This window comes from Panicum virgatum, chromosome 1N (assembly GCF_016808335.1).
Source record: "Panicum virgatum strain AP13 chromosome 1N, P.virgatum_v5, whole genome shotgun sequence".
NCBI classification, from domain to species: Eukaryota; Viridiplantae; Streptophyta; class Magnoliopsida; order Poales; family Poaceae; genus Panicum; species Panicum virgatum.
In genome coordinates this window covers 4,683,444-4,697,171 of record NC_053145.1, presented here as the reverse complement: position 1 = coordinate 4,697,171, position 13,728 = coordinate 4,683,444, and the positions used below count along the sequence as shown (strand labels likewise).

At 50.9% G+C, this 13,728-nt stretch overlaps 1 protein-coding gene and 1 long non-coding RNA gene across 3 annotated transcripts; one reads left to right on the top strand and one right to left on the bottom strand.

Moving 5' to 3' along the window:
- Positions 1-124: 124 nt before the first annotated feature.
- On the bottom strand, positions 125-3,866 carry LOC120654731 (probable beta-1,3-galactosyltransferase 2). Of its 2 annotated transcripts, none has more exons than XM_039932351.1 (11): positions 3,466-3,866; positions 2,687-2,783; positions 2,421-2,482; positions 2,105-2,316; positions 1,950-2,013; positions 1,767-1,839; positions 1,524-1,644; positions 1,218-1,305; positions 1,005-1,130; positions 801-910; positions 125-619 (listed from the first exon to the last, which is right to left on the bottom strand). In XM_039932351.1, the coding sequence occupies exons 1-11, from the start codon at positions 3,567-3,569 to the stop codon at positions 471-473; spliced, it is 1,206 nt and encodes a 401-aa protein (XP_039788285.1). In that variant the 5' UTR covers positions 3,570-3,866; the 3' UTR covers positions 125-470. The 2 variants fall into 2 exon arrangements, 1 of the variants encoding a protein (XP_039788285.1); XR_005667158.1 differs by having other exon boundaries at positions 463-619; positions 992-1,130; positions 3,466-3,853.
- Positions 3,867-4,313: 447 nt separating this feature from the next.
- Positions 4,314-4,989, top strand: LOC120653910. Its single transcript, XR_005666893.1, has 2 exons — positions 4,314-4,615; positions 4,719-4,989. It is a non-coding gene; the product is annotated as an uncharacterized LOC120653910 (long non-coding RNA).
- Positions 4,990-13,728: the final 8,739 nt, after the last annotated feature.

The following is a 13,728-nucleotide window of genomic DNA, read 5'->3' as shown; positions in this document are numbered from 1 at the left end:
GCTTCAGACTGAATTCACTGCTAAAGTCGGATGACGTCTCTTTACTCCTTGAAAAAGTTCAAAGTGGATACCACATTAGAAATTATAGAGTAAAGCTGAATTTCTGCACTTGAATCTCAATAGATTTCGACAAATATTTGGGAATTACGAAATGTAGCACCAGGGAGGTACGGAAGTTTTTATTCTTGGTCTCACATTTTGGCAGCCATACATACAGTACAAGAGATCGGTACAAATGACCACCCTAAACATTTTCGCTCAAAAGAATGCACCACCTCTTATACCCTTCTTCACCGCCACCGGCAGACAGACACTACCTAAAATTTTGGTCCGCTTTCGTCGGTGTTAGCCCGTCACAAAATCACAGACTACCTACAAACCAATTAGATACAAACGGTGGGACAATTTACAAACAAAACAGTCAAAATGGATGGATCTACTTTGCGACTTCTGCCGCTGCCTCGTTTGTGCTAGAACGTGGCGTTCCACAGCGCCTTCTCGCCTTCGGCGCACTTATTGTGGACTTCCCAGATCCTCCCCTCGGAGTTGCATATGCCGCTGCACCTCCAGTCGAATGACGCGGCGCAAATGTTCCCCGCCTGAGCTTTCCATTCGCAATCTGTAGTTGAAGACAAGTAATGGATGTGACTCCATGAAAACACTTTTGTACCCTTCGTGTCTATGAAGTACTTCCAAACATTACAATTTAAGAAAGCAACTTAAATGATCGAGCCTGATTGATGATGGATTGATGATCAAGCAATATAAAGTTGGTCAGGTATGAAGCAATGGAAGCTTACCAGGCGGAGTACCACAACAAAGTCTTTTGTCATCAATATGCTCAACATCTAACCCGATGAACCAAGAACCCAATGAAACATCCTCATTTATATACTTGTGCAGGATATGCCTGGTGCAGTTTGATTAGTGACAACTAAGTCAGTGAAAGGATCCAAACTGGGCTATACTTGGAGAAAAGTAAAATACATACACATGTTCCTCACTTGTTTATAGATATGTAGGTTGCTAGATCTTTTGAAATAGCATATAATTGACCAGTAGCATGTCGGAAATACTTGTTACCCGATTCCCCAAATTTCCAATGCTCAGGCTCATAATATCTCACACCCCTAAAGGAAAGCACAAACACAGAGTTAAATTTGAAAGCACTAACTTACTATCCTCAGTAGAGAGATTTATCCTCACAATGTACTTACTTTTCAGATAGGACAGGTCCAGATTTCATGCATCCAATATATACCCTCGGCTTCAATGCAAGTCTTGACAAAATCTGTCCAAGCGTTGCTGCAAATGCGAAACTTCAATATTAGACATTTTTGCCCAAGCCTGTCATAAGTTATTTCTGAAACATATTCACACCATGGCTAGTACTTGTGGTATACATAAAAAAAGGATATGGCTAATGATGGTTCAGTAGTACATTAAGAATTTTGAACATATGATCTATTGGCTCCTAACTTGAGATCAAACAAACATATAAAGTTCCTCATAAGGAGATTTACCTATGTTCACGTGCACATCATCATCAACTTTAACATAAAAATCTGCATCCCATAGTGAAACAGCTGTAGCAAAGTAGGTCTTGGTTTTGCCAGATAACGCAAGGTATCCTTCAACATGATCCTGGATAAAATTGTAACCATAGTGAATAGCAAGGCAACTCAGCAATCCCAGCAAAACTGAGAATAGCATTCATGTTATCAGTCCCGTGTGAAATTAATAGGCAATTAAAACAATTAACTTACAATCCTCATGAAATCCCCATGTTTTCTGTCCTCTGCTTCAATTGCTCTATCAACAATTCCACCTGATATAGCACTGCGAAGCATGCACAGCATATGACAAGTTACTTTCCGAAGAAATAGATACATCTAGAACTTCTTGTAGACATCAATTACAAATAACCATAAAAGTTTGTTTCATCATACCTGTGGCCAATAACAAAACGAATTATGATCCCCTTCTCTTCTTCAAGCTTTTTCCTCTTTTCACCTATTTTTCAGTTCTACATTATTAATTATTCAGAAAATATAAGAAATATTCTAAACCAATGAAATAATCGGTATATTTCAGTGTTAGAAACCTTGAGGCATCCAGGTGTAACGTATGGAATCTCTCCTCTTGCGGCTGCTAAATGCGGTGTTGATCCCTATTACCATAAGGTACTTTCTTCTCCCAATCGATTCAGAAACTTTGAAGTCTTCTGCAACAGGGGAACCATTGAGCAAGGACTCTTGCAGAGATCTTGCAGCTGAGAGCTCTGTCTCTAAGCTTGCTATCGTCTTGTCTAGTGACCTACATTCAACCATTTGTGAACATCAGATCAGAAATTTAAGCTAAAACTGCTGTAATTTCATAGAACAAACATTAAGGTCAAGAAAGAGAAAGTCAACACGTACTGCACATCATGATGAGCATCTTGAACTTGTAAAATATCCCTGTAATCTTGTTTTTCTTGGATCTAGCAAATAATAATGAAATAATCAAATAAGGTATCAGCGATGATTCTGCGCGTGGCATTGTATTAACCACAAGGTACTGAATTTATAACACTGGCTACATGTGGCGGTTGACCTGTTGGTGCAACAATAGAAAGGCATGAACAGACTAAGCCTACTGCTCTGGAATGCTTGGAGAAGAATTAGGAGGGGGAGAAACGGCCTACCTTTTTAGAACCGCACTCTGCAGCAACTGGCATGTTGCTTTCCTCTACATTTGCATTTGGTCTAGCAATCTCGCTTGCCTCAGGCAGCGTCCACATTCTGGAACAAACGATCATGACAAACGTAAGGAAGGACAGATCACTAGGTTCGCTAATCCAGTAGCATTGCGTTCAAAGCAAAATAACTTTTCGTTTCAAAAAAAAAAAGCAAATGAACTTCAATGGCTGAAACAGAACCAGATGTCCGTATAGTTGTTTCACTGTTGTTTGTTACAACTTACACACGGAAGCCAGTAGAAGAGAGTACAAAGCTACAAATGCATCTGGATTCTGCGTAGGACGATCCATAACCCGTGATCGGACCAAATTGGCAAAAGAAAAATGTCCCGATGTGGCAACCAATAAATTCGCAGTTCATGAAAAAAAAATCCCAGCTCAACAGCAATCGCATAGGCTGCTGCTGCATCATCCCGAAGCTAGCAAAACACCCCCTGGAATCCGGAAACGCGTCGAGAAACACTCGGCCCAAATTCAGGGGACACGAATTCACAGCGACAAGAATCAAGCCTCCCCGACGCGGCAATCGCCCAGATGCAGATGCAGATGCAGGGGCGCATCAAAGGCCGCGGATCTCGAACCAGGCCCGGCTCAAATCAGCAGCTCCGAGCTGAAAATCAGCAGCTCTGAGCTAAGAAGGAAGGAATCTCGAATCGAAGAGCCAGCGATGCCTGAATTGGAGGCTCGGAGATGGAGCAGCCGCTGGCGGGGATGGGGATGGTTACCTGTTGGTGAAGAGCAGGCCGAGGCAGAAGCTCCCGACGCAGAGCAGGAAGGCCCACCTCCTGGAGACGCCTCCATCCCCTCCTCCGCCTCGTCTCCAGCTCATGGCTGCCGCTGAGCAGTGCTACGATTGGTACCCCTCCCGGTCCCGGCCAGCAGCTCCTCCTCCCGGCCTCAGCTCCTCGCCTCAAGGATCGGAATCGGACCCATGGAGCTGGAGCTGGACGTGGAGGTCCTGGCCGACTCGTTGGCCTTTCACTCTCTCCCGCGGCGGCAGCTCACCTCACCTTCCCCTGCCTATTTCCATGTGGGTGGGGGTCGGTAGATGCGACGCGAGGCGGAGCAGAGCCGAGCCGAGCGACCGACGGTCGGTCGGTCGGTCAGTCTGGCCAGTGAGTCCACCGGCGCACGCCACTTGCCCCCCGCCCGCCGCATTAACTAACTACCATCACCTCCAGCCGGATGAAAGCGGCAACGGGAAAATCCCGTACCAACCCACACCGTATTCCGATTTTCCCCTATTGAATGCCGTATTTTCGGGAAAAAACGAAATCAGAAAAATATTCGGAAAAATTCGGTGAAATCGGGATCGAAATCGGTTGGGGATTTTTCCCGACCGAATTAGCGGATCCCGTTTTTAACTCGATATTTTCCCGCCGTATTCCCGAATTACAACAGCCCACACCAAAGCCATCGCACCTCACGGTCACGGCCCAAGACCCATTCGCGCGCCCACCCTCCACCAAACCCTAACCTCCCGAGTCCCACCCTCCCAGGCTCCCTCCCAGCCGCACGCCCCCATCCCCATCGCCCAGCCGCACGCCCCATCCCATCGCCCCCATCCCCATCGCCCAGCCGCACGCCCCCATCCCCATCGCGCCTCCCCACCTCGCACAGTCGCGCGCCCACGCCGCACGCCCGCACGACACCCAGCCGCGGCGCCGCCCGCCCCCATCGCGCCCTCTACCTGCCGCCGGAGCAGAGGAGCCAGCTCGTCACCTCGGCCAAGGGCGGCGCCGGCTGGGGCTCCCGTTCCCGCTGCCGCGCCCCTGCTCCTGCGGCCGGCAAATGTGCTTGGTGGCGGGGCCCCTGCTCCTGCGGCCGGCGGACCTGCTCTGTAGTCGGTCGTCGGCGCCCCCTTCCCCTCCCTTGGTTAGTTCCTCTCTGACTCTCCCTCTCAGATCCACTCCCTCTGTACCTCACGGATTCACGATCTCCCTCTGTACCGTGTCCGTGTGCTATGTACTTGTTGCAGGAGGACGATGTTGTGGACACTGGACAGCGATGAAGAGATGGAGGGGCCCATGTAAATGTTTTTCTCTACAACGTGTACGATGTTGATTCTTCAATAGAGAAGCGATACTGTATTTTGTGTAATGAATTAATGTTGTAACCTGTGATGCCCCTGTGATACGAACTATATCGTGGTATTAGTGCATTTACTTATCTTTCGATTATGATACTATTTGCCAGTGTATTATGTATAGTTGCAACCGTTGTATCGAGTTGAACATTTGAAGTGGTTGCATGATTTGTTATACCCGCTTTTGAGTATCGGTTCCCGACCGTTATCGACATGCTTCTGATCGAATTGTACCGATTTCGATATCCCGCATAACCGATTTCGTTTTTCCGATCGAGCTTTCCCGTATCCGTTTTCGTTTTCGAATTAAAATATAAAAATGAAATTGGTTAGAGTATTTTCCCGACCAATCCCGACCGCTTTCATCCCTGAACCAGTAGTACCTGCGAAGCAAGGCAATTAGCAATGGCCGGGCGTCCGTACGAGGAAGGAAGAATTCGACCGAGGCCGCGCGCGCGGGTGAACGAGAGAGTACGAGACGAGACGAAGCGGACAGAGAACCCACTGGCCCCGTCGTCGCTGCACGGATACCGGATCGACGGATAGAGCAGGGGGGCGGACGGCTCGGAGTTCCAGGCTCGTCGGCACTGGGCAAGGGCACTGGGCAGTGGGCACTGAACCACAATCCCCAGCTGCCTTTGGCACTGTTTAGTTGAAACGTAATATTTTTTTGCGAAAAAATATCGTACTAAATAAAGTCTATTTATAAATTTTTTTGGATAGATGGGTTGTAAATCGCAAGACGAATCTAATGATGCTAATTAATCTATGATTAATCCATAATTAGTAGATGATTACTGTAGCATCACTGTTGCAATCATAGATTAAGTAAGTTCATTAGATTTGTCTCGCGATTTACAGCCCATCCATACAAAAAATTTTGTAAATAGACTTTATTTAATATTTTATGTATGTGTCAAAATATTTGATATGATGTTTTTTTTGTGTTTATGGAGGTTTATAGGATGGGAAGACTTTTCTGCTAGCTTCCCCTCGTCCGTTTCCCTGCGCGCGCCCACATGGGCGGCCCTGGCCGCGGTGGCGCACGCGCGCGGTTCCTTCCCTCGTCCCACTTGCCCCGCGCGTCGGAGGTCCAACTGCCGCCGCGCGATGGTGCGGCATCGCTTTCACCGTCGGGTCCGGAGTGCGTGTGTGTGGTCCTGGGCCTCCCGCGCGCGGCGCCGTCGGTGGCGTGCGGTGGCCAGCGCACCCGGCAGGTAGGGCAGCGGAGGGGACGACTGCCCGTGGCTGGATAACGTCGCGACCTCGCGCCTGATCCGATCCGACAGTGCGCGTGCAAGTGCAGGTGCAGATCAAGAGCAAGGCCAATAAGATTGGCTATAAGGCAAGTCTATGTCATTTTGAGACAACCTACGAGACAAGCGATACAACAGATTGGCTGTTAACTTGACATACTCATGTACAGTATTTAAATAGACCTACTTTTTACACTCATTCCTACGCTCTCGGCGCGGTGGGTAGCAGGAGGTGGTGGTGGGGCCCCAAAATAGTGCAAGCGCTCGGCGCGAAAGTATGCGACGAGCGCAGCCAGATTGTTCATTTCTCTCTCTGCCACATGTGTGAACGCTGAGGTGGCTTGGCTATAAGCCAAGCAGAAATCGTTTATTGTACCTGCTCTTACATCAAGGGGGTAGGCTTTCGTAGCGGCACTCTCTGTCTCGCACGAGGAGAGAAAGAGAAGGCTCGCGTTCCCCGCTTTCGTGACGTGACCTGGGTTAAAAAAACCGGCCGGAACCGGTCCGGTAACCGCGGTTACCGGTCTAACCGGCCCGGACCGGTTCCGGTTCCGGCCGGTTTCAAACCGGCCCAAATTCAAATTTTAAATTTGAATTTCAAAACATGGAAAAATTCCAAAAAAATTCTTAAAAATACTTCAAGTTGCGACGAATCTAATGGTGTCAAATTTTTTCAAATATTTGTTCATTTAGTATACTTTGCGAGCATTTGAAGTTAAAAAAAAACATGCATACAAAAGTATACAAATACAATGTAAAAGTAGTACAAAAGAGGGTTGGAGGGTTCATTTAGACTAAAACATATTATACAAACATTCATTTAGTATACTTTGCGGGCATTTGAATTTAAACTAAAAAAGAAAAAAAATTGAATTTGGTCGGTTACCGTTCAAACCGACCGGTTACCACTCAAACCGACTGGTAACCGGTCAAACCGGACCGGTAAACCGGTATAACTGCGAGTTTTGAATTCAAATTTGAGTTTAACCGGTTTTTATCGGTAACCGGTCCAACCGGTCCGGTTAACCGGAACCGGTGGCCGGCGGTTCGGTGGAATCGGTCGGATAAAAAAACCCTGGACGTGACGGGCAGACGGCCAAGCCAACCTCCGTTTTCTCATCGCAGAGCATCTCAAAAGTGTCCAAAAAATAGAGGCCAAAAAATAGATTTTGAGATTTTGCCAAAAATTATTGGGAGTAAAAAATAACACCTCTCCCAACAGTTCCCAAAATTACTTACCCAAAAATATTTGAATGATGACAGATCATCAAAAGGTGGGCCCGGCTCTTAATTATTCTCACGCCGTTTTTTCCTCTCGCTGCATCATCTTCCGTTTTTTTACTAGATCCGCTGTATCCTTTGACCAATCATGTTGTGCCCTCCAGACTATGCCGCAAAGCTTTGATTCTGTAGATGCTGTAGGATCTAGTAGTCAGTAGATTAATTGGCCAGATCGGCGAACCTCTCCTGCAGAAATTCACATCAAAATGGAATCGAGCGGTGGAAGGATCTAGATGGTGGCCGGATGGATGTAACCTGCATCGTTGATGCCAATTAATTGACAGTAGTAAATTCAATTCAAGGGAGAGCGATGGGGAGGGGATTCAATTCAAAGGGTGTGGTACCCTGCAGCTGGGGTACCCACTCTTACTGTGTCAAGACTTGTGTAGTTATATGTAACTACGGCTAAAGGAGCTGAGCAGCTGGACTCCCTAGGATCCGACTCCATCTCACCGGACCAACGGTCCCGGACCCGCTTCCCGCTCGGGGACGAGTTCGGTGTCACCACGTGTTCCAGAGGTGGAAATGCTCAGCGCCTGTGACCGTGGATCCGGACCCCCGTAGGTGGGTCCGGGACCTCCACGTACCTATCCGGACCCCTGTGAGCTCTCGGCTCAGCTAGCTGCTCGGGAGGGGTCCGGAGCCACCACGTGTCATGCAGACGCGAGCGCGGGCGCAAACCTTCCGCTGAAAGCTCCCTCACCCACCCGCATTAAGTGCGAGTGGTTGAGGCAGGCTCAGATGCCTCTGGGCACGGGGCAGCTTTTGTCAGTCCACACTGTGGATCGCCAGTTACCGAGACGGCTCGTCAGTTACCAAGACAAGCATTAAAGACTCAGCGCCGCGCGCATGGGCGACGAGTCATGATGACCAGCTACTGACTGAAGCAACAGTGCACGCTGCTACAATGACTGAGTCAGTAGTTCGGCGCTTCATCATGACCTCGACGCGCGGCTGCAGAGGCTAGACTCTACTCTGAAAGGATAGCTCAAGACCATTCCTGGTCAGAAGCTACGCACGGAAGCCGACGACAAGATCTCCGGATCTGAGGCATTGAAGGCCAAAGTGTAGTTTATAATACATCGCCGGATCCACATGTCGGGGCCCCGCTCAGTGTACATGCTCCCCTTGGACATATAAAAGGGAGAGCACGCCCGCTAGAACACAGGTTGACACGAACACACAGACAGATCCTCAGACTCTCTCGAGACTCAGCTGGAAAGCGCAAGCAATACAACACACAGTGGACGTAGGGTATTACGCTCCGGCGGCCCGAACCACTCTAAACCAGTTGTGTTCATCGTGTTCTTCCTCTGAGATTGGGCTAATCCTAACTAACCCCTGAATACTCACCCTCTGGGTTTAGGCGGGTGCACTACGCCACCCGATTGTGGGTTTGCACACCACGACATTTGGCGCGCCAGGTAGGGGCGAAGATTTAGCTGGTTTTAGTTCATCTCTCACTCATCTCCATGGTCCGGATGGTTGAGCACTCCCACCACGACGACGACGTGGAGATGACGGAGGGTGTGGCGTCATCAGCGCCACGCGCCTCTCTCCTTCCTGCGCTAGGGGCAACTGTGCCCGTGGAGCAGCCACCGTCGGCAGCGGCGCGCGCTGCACGTCGGCGGGAGTCAGGGCGCCCGTCAAGGGCCCCCCTCACAAGCTGCGAGCGGCGGAGCGACAAATCCTAGCTCGCAGCATACCTCACTCATGTGAGGAAGTCCGCTCCGTCGGAAAGCCGACTCCGGTCGCACCAAGCCCGCTCCGGCGGAAAGTCCACTTCGGTCGCACTAAGCCGACTCTGGTGGCTCTCTCCGGCGTTAAGCCGACTCCGGTCGCACTCCGGACTCTACATATCTGTAATTCCTACCCTTAGAAGTCCAGCAGGGAATAAAACCTTTTCCTTTGTAACTAGGTAGTACTTCCGTGTGGTCCAGTCCGGTGAGTCTCCCCCGTGGAGGGGTCCGGACCTCTGCGAACCAGGTTCATGGAAGCGTACTCACCCTCTGGGGAGGTCCGGAGCCGTGTAGCCGCTTAGGCTGGTTCCGTACCCTAAGCCTGCATGCTCTACCTCCCTAGGGCGAGTACCGTAGTACCTAAGAATGGGGGCCCGGAGGTCCGGACAGCTCCGGCCTCATAAACCCGTGTTCTGGCTTACATCGCATATCTCATGTACATCTAGTTATAAAGGAAAAAGTTTATTCTCAGTTCGCCTCTAGGGATGTTACATTCCAATTTCAATCTACGCATTATGTTTGCGCTAACCCCCACGAGGCTTCTTACTCTTGTGCGGTGATTGTGGTCCGAATTGAGTTGGCTAGTTAGTGACTTAGCTCGAGACCCCTCATGGAAGAGAGGGGTTCGGACCCTTGGGAACCTGCAGGTTCAGGGAAGCGCACTCATTCTCCGGGGAGGTCCGGAGCTGTGTAGCCGCTTAGCCTAGTTCCGTACCCTAAGCCTGCACGCACCACCTCCTGTGAATGAGTGCCGTAGTACCTAGGACTGGGAACCTGGAGGTCCGGACTTTCTCTTGACCTAAAGGCCGGCCCCTTGAGCTCCGTTCACTGAGTCTAGCTGTCTATCTCAATGGATCACAACTAACAGGATTTGGGACCCGTGGGCACGCTACTAAACATCTACCTTGAGTCATGTACAGGTCCAAACGTGATGATGCAGCAGGTGACCTAAAAGATGGACGACGCAGGAGAAGACCCTTGCGGCGCGCACCACTGGGCGCCAGAAGCAGCCAAGTTGCTCACAGTAGTGGCCCCACCTACGGGTTCGTTGCCTCTCCCGAGGCGGGCCCGGGGGCCTCTGTCGGTACCCTGCAGCTGGGGTACCCACTCCTACTGTGCCAAGAATCGCGTAGTTATCTGTAAATACGCCCTAAGGAGCTGAGCAGCCGGACCGCTAGGGTCTGACTCCATCTCACCGGACCAACGGTCCCGGACCCGCTTCCCGCTCGGGGACGGGTCCGGTGTCACCACGTGTCCCAGAGGTGAAAATGCTCAGCACCTGTGACCGTGGACCCGGACCCCCGTAGGTGGGTCCGGGACCTCCACGTACCTATCCGGACCCCCGTGAGCCCTCGGCTCAGCTAGCTGCTCGGGAGGGGTCCGGAGCCGCCACGTGTCACGCAGACGCAGGCACGGGCGCAAGCCTTCCGCTGGAAGCTCCCTCACCCACCTGCATTAAGTGCGAGTGGTTGAGGCAGGCTCTGATGCCTCTGGGCACGGGGCAGCTTTTGTCAGTACACACTGTGGATCACCAGTTACCGAGGCGGCTCGTCAGTTACCAAGACAAGCATTAAAGACTCAGCGCCGCGCGCATGGGCGACGAGTCATGATGACCAGCTACTGACTGAAGCAACAGTGCACGCTGCTACAGTGACTGAGTAAGTAGTTCGGCGCTTCATCATGATCTCGACGCGCGGCTGCAGAGGCTAGACTCTACTCTGACAGGACAGCTCAAGACCATCCCTGGTCAGAAGGTACGCACGGAAGCCGAGGACAAGATCTCCGGATCTAAGGCATTGAAGGCCAAAGTGTAGTTTATAATACATCGTCGGGTCCACATGTCGGGGCCCCGCTCAGTGTACGTGCTCCCCTTGGACATATAAAAGGGAGAGCACGCCCGCTAGAACACAGGTTGACACGGACACACAGACATTTCCTCAGACTCTCTCGAGACTCAGCTGGAGAGCGCAAGCAATACAACACACAGTGGACGTAGGGTATTACGCTCCGGCGGCCCGAACCACTCTAAACCAGCTGTGTTCATCGTGCTCTTCCTCTGAGATTGGGCTAATCCTAGCTAACCCTTGAGTACTCACCATTTGGGTTTAGGCGGGTGCACTACGCCACCCGTCTGTGGGTTTGCACACCACGACAAAGGGGAGAGCGATGGGGAGGGGATGCAGAGTCATGCACGAACCACAGTTGCCGCCGGCGGACAAAGGGGATCCCACGAGCGATGGGGCTCGACGGCGGCTCCTTTGGCAGACTGTTGTGGCGTTCTTCATAAAATTGGCGCGAATTGGAGGGGAAATACGCGGGGAGGCGCGCGGGAACCTGCGATTTGGCGGGCATCGGCGGCGAATTTCAGGATTGGGAGTACCTAGCGCTGGCGGATATCTGGCTCGGGATTGTACTGGTTTTGGCGAAGCGAAAAAATTGGGTAGCCAATTGGGCCACTGTTGGAGTGCTGATTTTCAGCTTCATACCCAAAATTAGTTATTGAGAGTGTTTTTTGGGCACTCTTGGAGATGCTCTTACCGTGGCCGCTGAGCACCCATCCGGACATCTACAAAATCAGTCTCAATGCAAGTTTCATTGTACAATTTCAAAAATAGAGAATTAGTTAATCGTACCATGAGAGTTCATTTGGATGAAAATTTACTCTCATCCCATAAAACTCCCTCTCTTCTCTCCTTATAACGATCATGTCATATCATTAAAAATGTTGATGTGGCATATAAATTTAGTGCAAACAACTCTCTATGAAATTTCCACTGAAACTGGCCTAAGTACAAATTAAAAAAAATACGGAGTCTGAACCGAACGAGGGTTGCGTGACGCCAAGTCAGGTGACGTCGCCACTGACTAGCAGGCCCAGGCAGTCAGTCAGTGGCCCAGTTGTCGGCGAGTCCGGACCCCCCTCCCTCTCGCCGTCGGCAAGCCACCAGCGGAGAAGCCGAGGAGAGGGAGGGGCCCGGAGAACGGGAAACTCTCTAGCTACAGCAGCGGGAGCAAAGCCGTTGTTCCTCCTGCAGCAAACCGTCCCACCATCCCGCTCGTCCTTACGAACAGGAGCCAATTTCACCGTAGAAATTAACATGGCTTTCTTCACTGCCACATAATTATTTGAAAATTTTCCTCGGTGCCACAGCTTCAAAATTTTATCCCCTTAATGCCAATTCCGTACGTGAGGTGTTATGTACTATTAACTTAAGTACACTGGAAAAACATATTTACCCCTCTAATGTAATTTTTTCTACTATAAAAAACACATTTGCCTCCGTCGTACACGCAAGAAAAAACATGATCGCGCTCGCCCATGCCCAGCCACACCCAGCGCCCTCGCCTCCGCTCACCCTCACCTCACCTCCGTGCTTCTCGAACCCGACACGACCGAGCATTGGCGCGAACGTGGTGCGCGTGTGGGTAGGGAGAGTAGTCCAGTCCAGCCAGAACATGCCGTCGGACCTCAGCACCCTGTAGACGTCGAACAACGCCAACTCCAGCATCATGGTCATGGACCGTCGGTCCGCTCGCCGCATCACGGCATGACGGCAGCCGGTGAGCGGTGCTGACCTGCACGGAGACGAGCCCGCGACGCGATGAAGCTGTTGAGTGGGTGCCCGCGGTCACTACGGTGACCCCACGCTCCAGCATCCGCGCCGTCGCCGTGAACGTGCCGCCGCCGCTGCCACTGGTCCGCGGGCCGCGAGCATGGCCGCAATGGAGTAGGACAGCGCGTCATTGTCACGTGCCCAACGTCCGGCCGCCCAGCACCCTCGCCTTGCCTCGACCTCGCCTCCGCCACGATCGCGGCCTCACCCAGCGCCCAGCCGCCGGCGACTGTGCAGGACGTTCCCAGCTGCCGGCGACTGCGCAGGGATGTCCTCGAGATCGAATCGGCTATTTTTCCGACCGCTAGAGCTACTCCGCCGCCCACGGTGAGCACACCCGGACCTCCACCGCCTCTCCCGCCTTGCTAGCTCCATGGATGATGGATGGGCTGCGCGCGAGCTCGCGCAGCTCAGCGCCACGCGGCCTTCCCTTCCTTGCTCCGTGCATGAGGGAACGCCATGCACTCCCCTGCCGTGGCCATGGCCGCGTGCCGCCCCACGCGCCGGCATCCCTCTACGACGGGCCAATCGTCGCCCGTCGTCACAGCTTTTGCCCTACCCCGCCCTACGCGCGGGGAACATCAGACCAGGTTTGATTTTTTAAGTCTCAGTCATAAGTTCCATTATATCGCTAGTCTAAACATCAATTAGAGTACTAAATATAAACTTATTACAAATCTAATTTCATAAATCACAACTTAATTATGAGACAAATCTATTAAATCTAATTAGTTCATAATTTGACCACTAATTGCTACAGTAACAATCCGCTAAAAATTACCCGTCCACATCAGTTGAATTTAGTTAACAAAAAAGGAAATCATGTCCAATAAAAAGCTCCAACTAAATCTATTTATTGCGACTCCTCGTTAGGGGTGTTTGATCTAAACGTTGTAATTTTGTCATTTTTACGAAATTCGGAAGTGATCCTACTAAAAAATAGCATTTTCAAAAGAAATAAGTATCATTAGATTTTGCGGTATTATTAAGCATTAAGTCCATTGATCTTGTG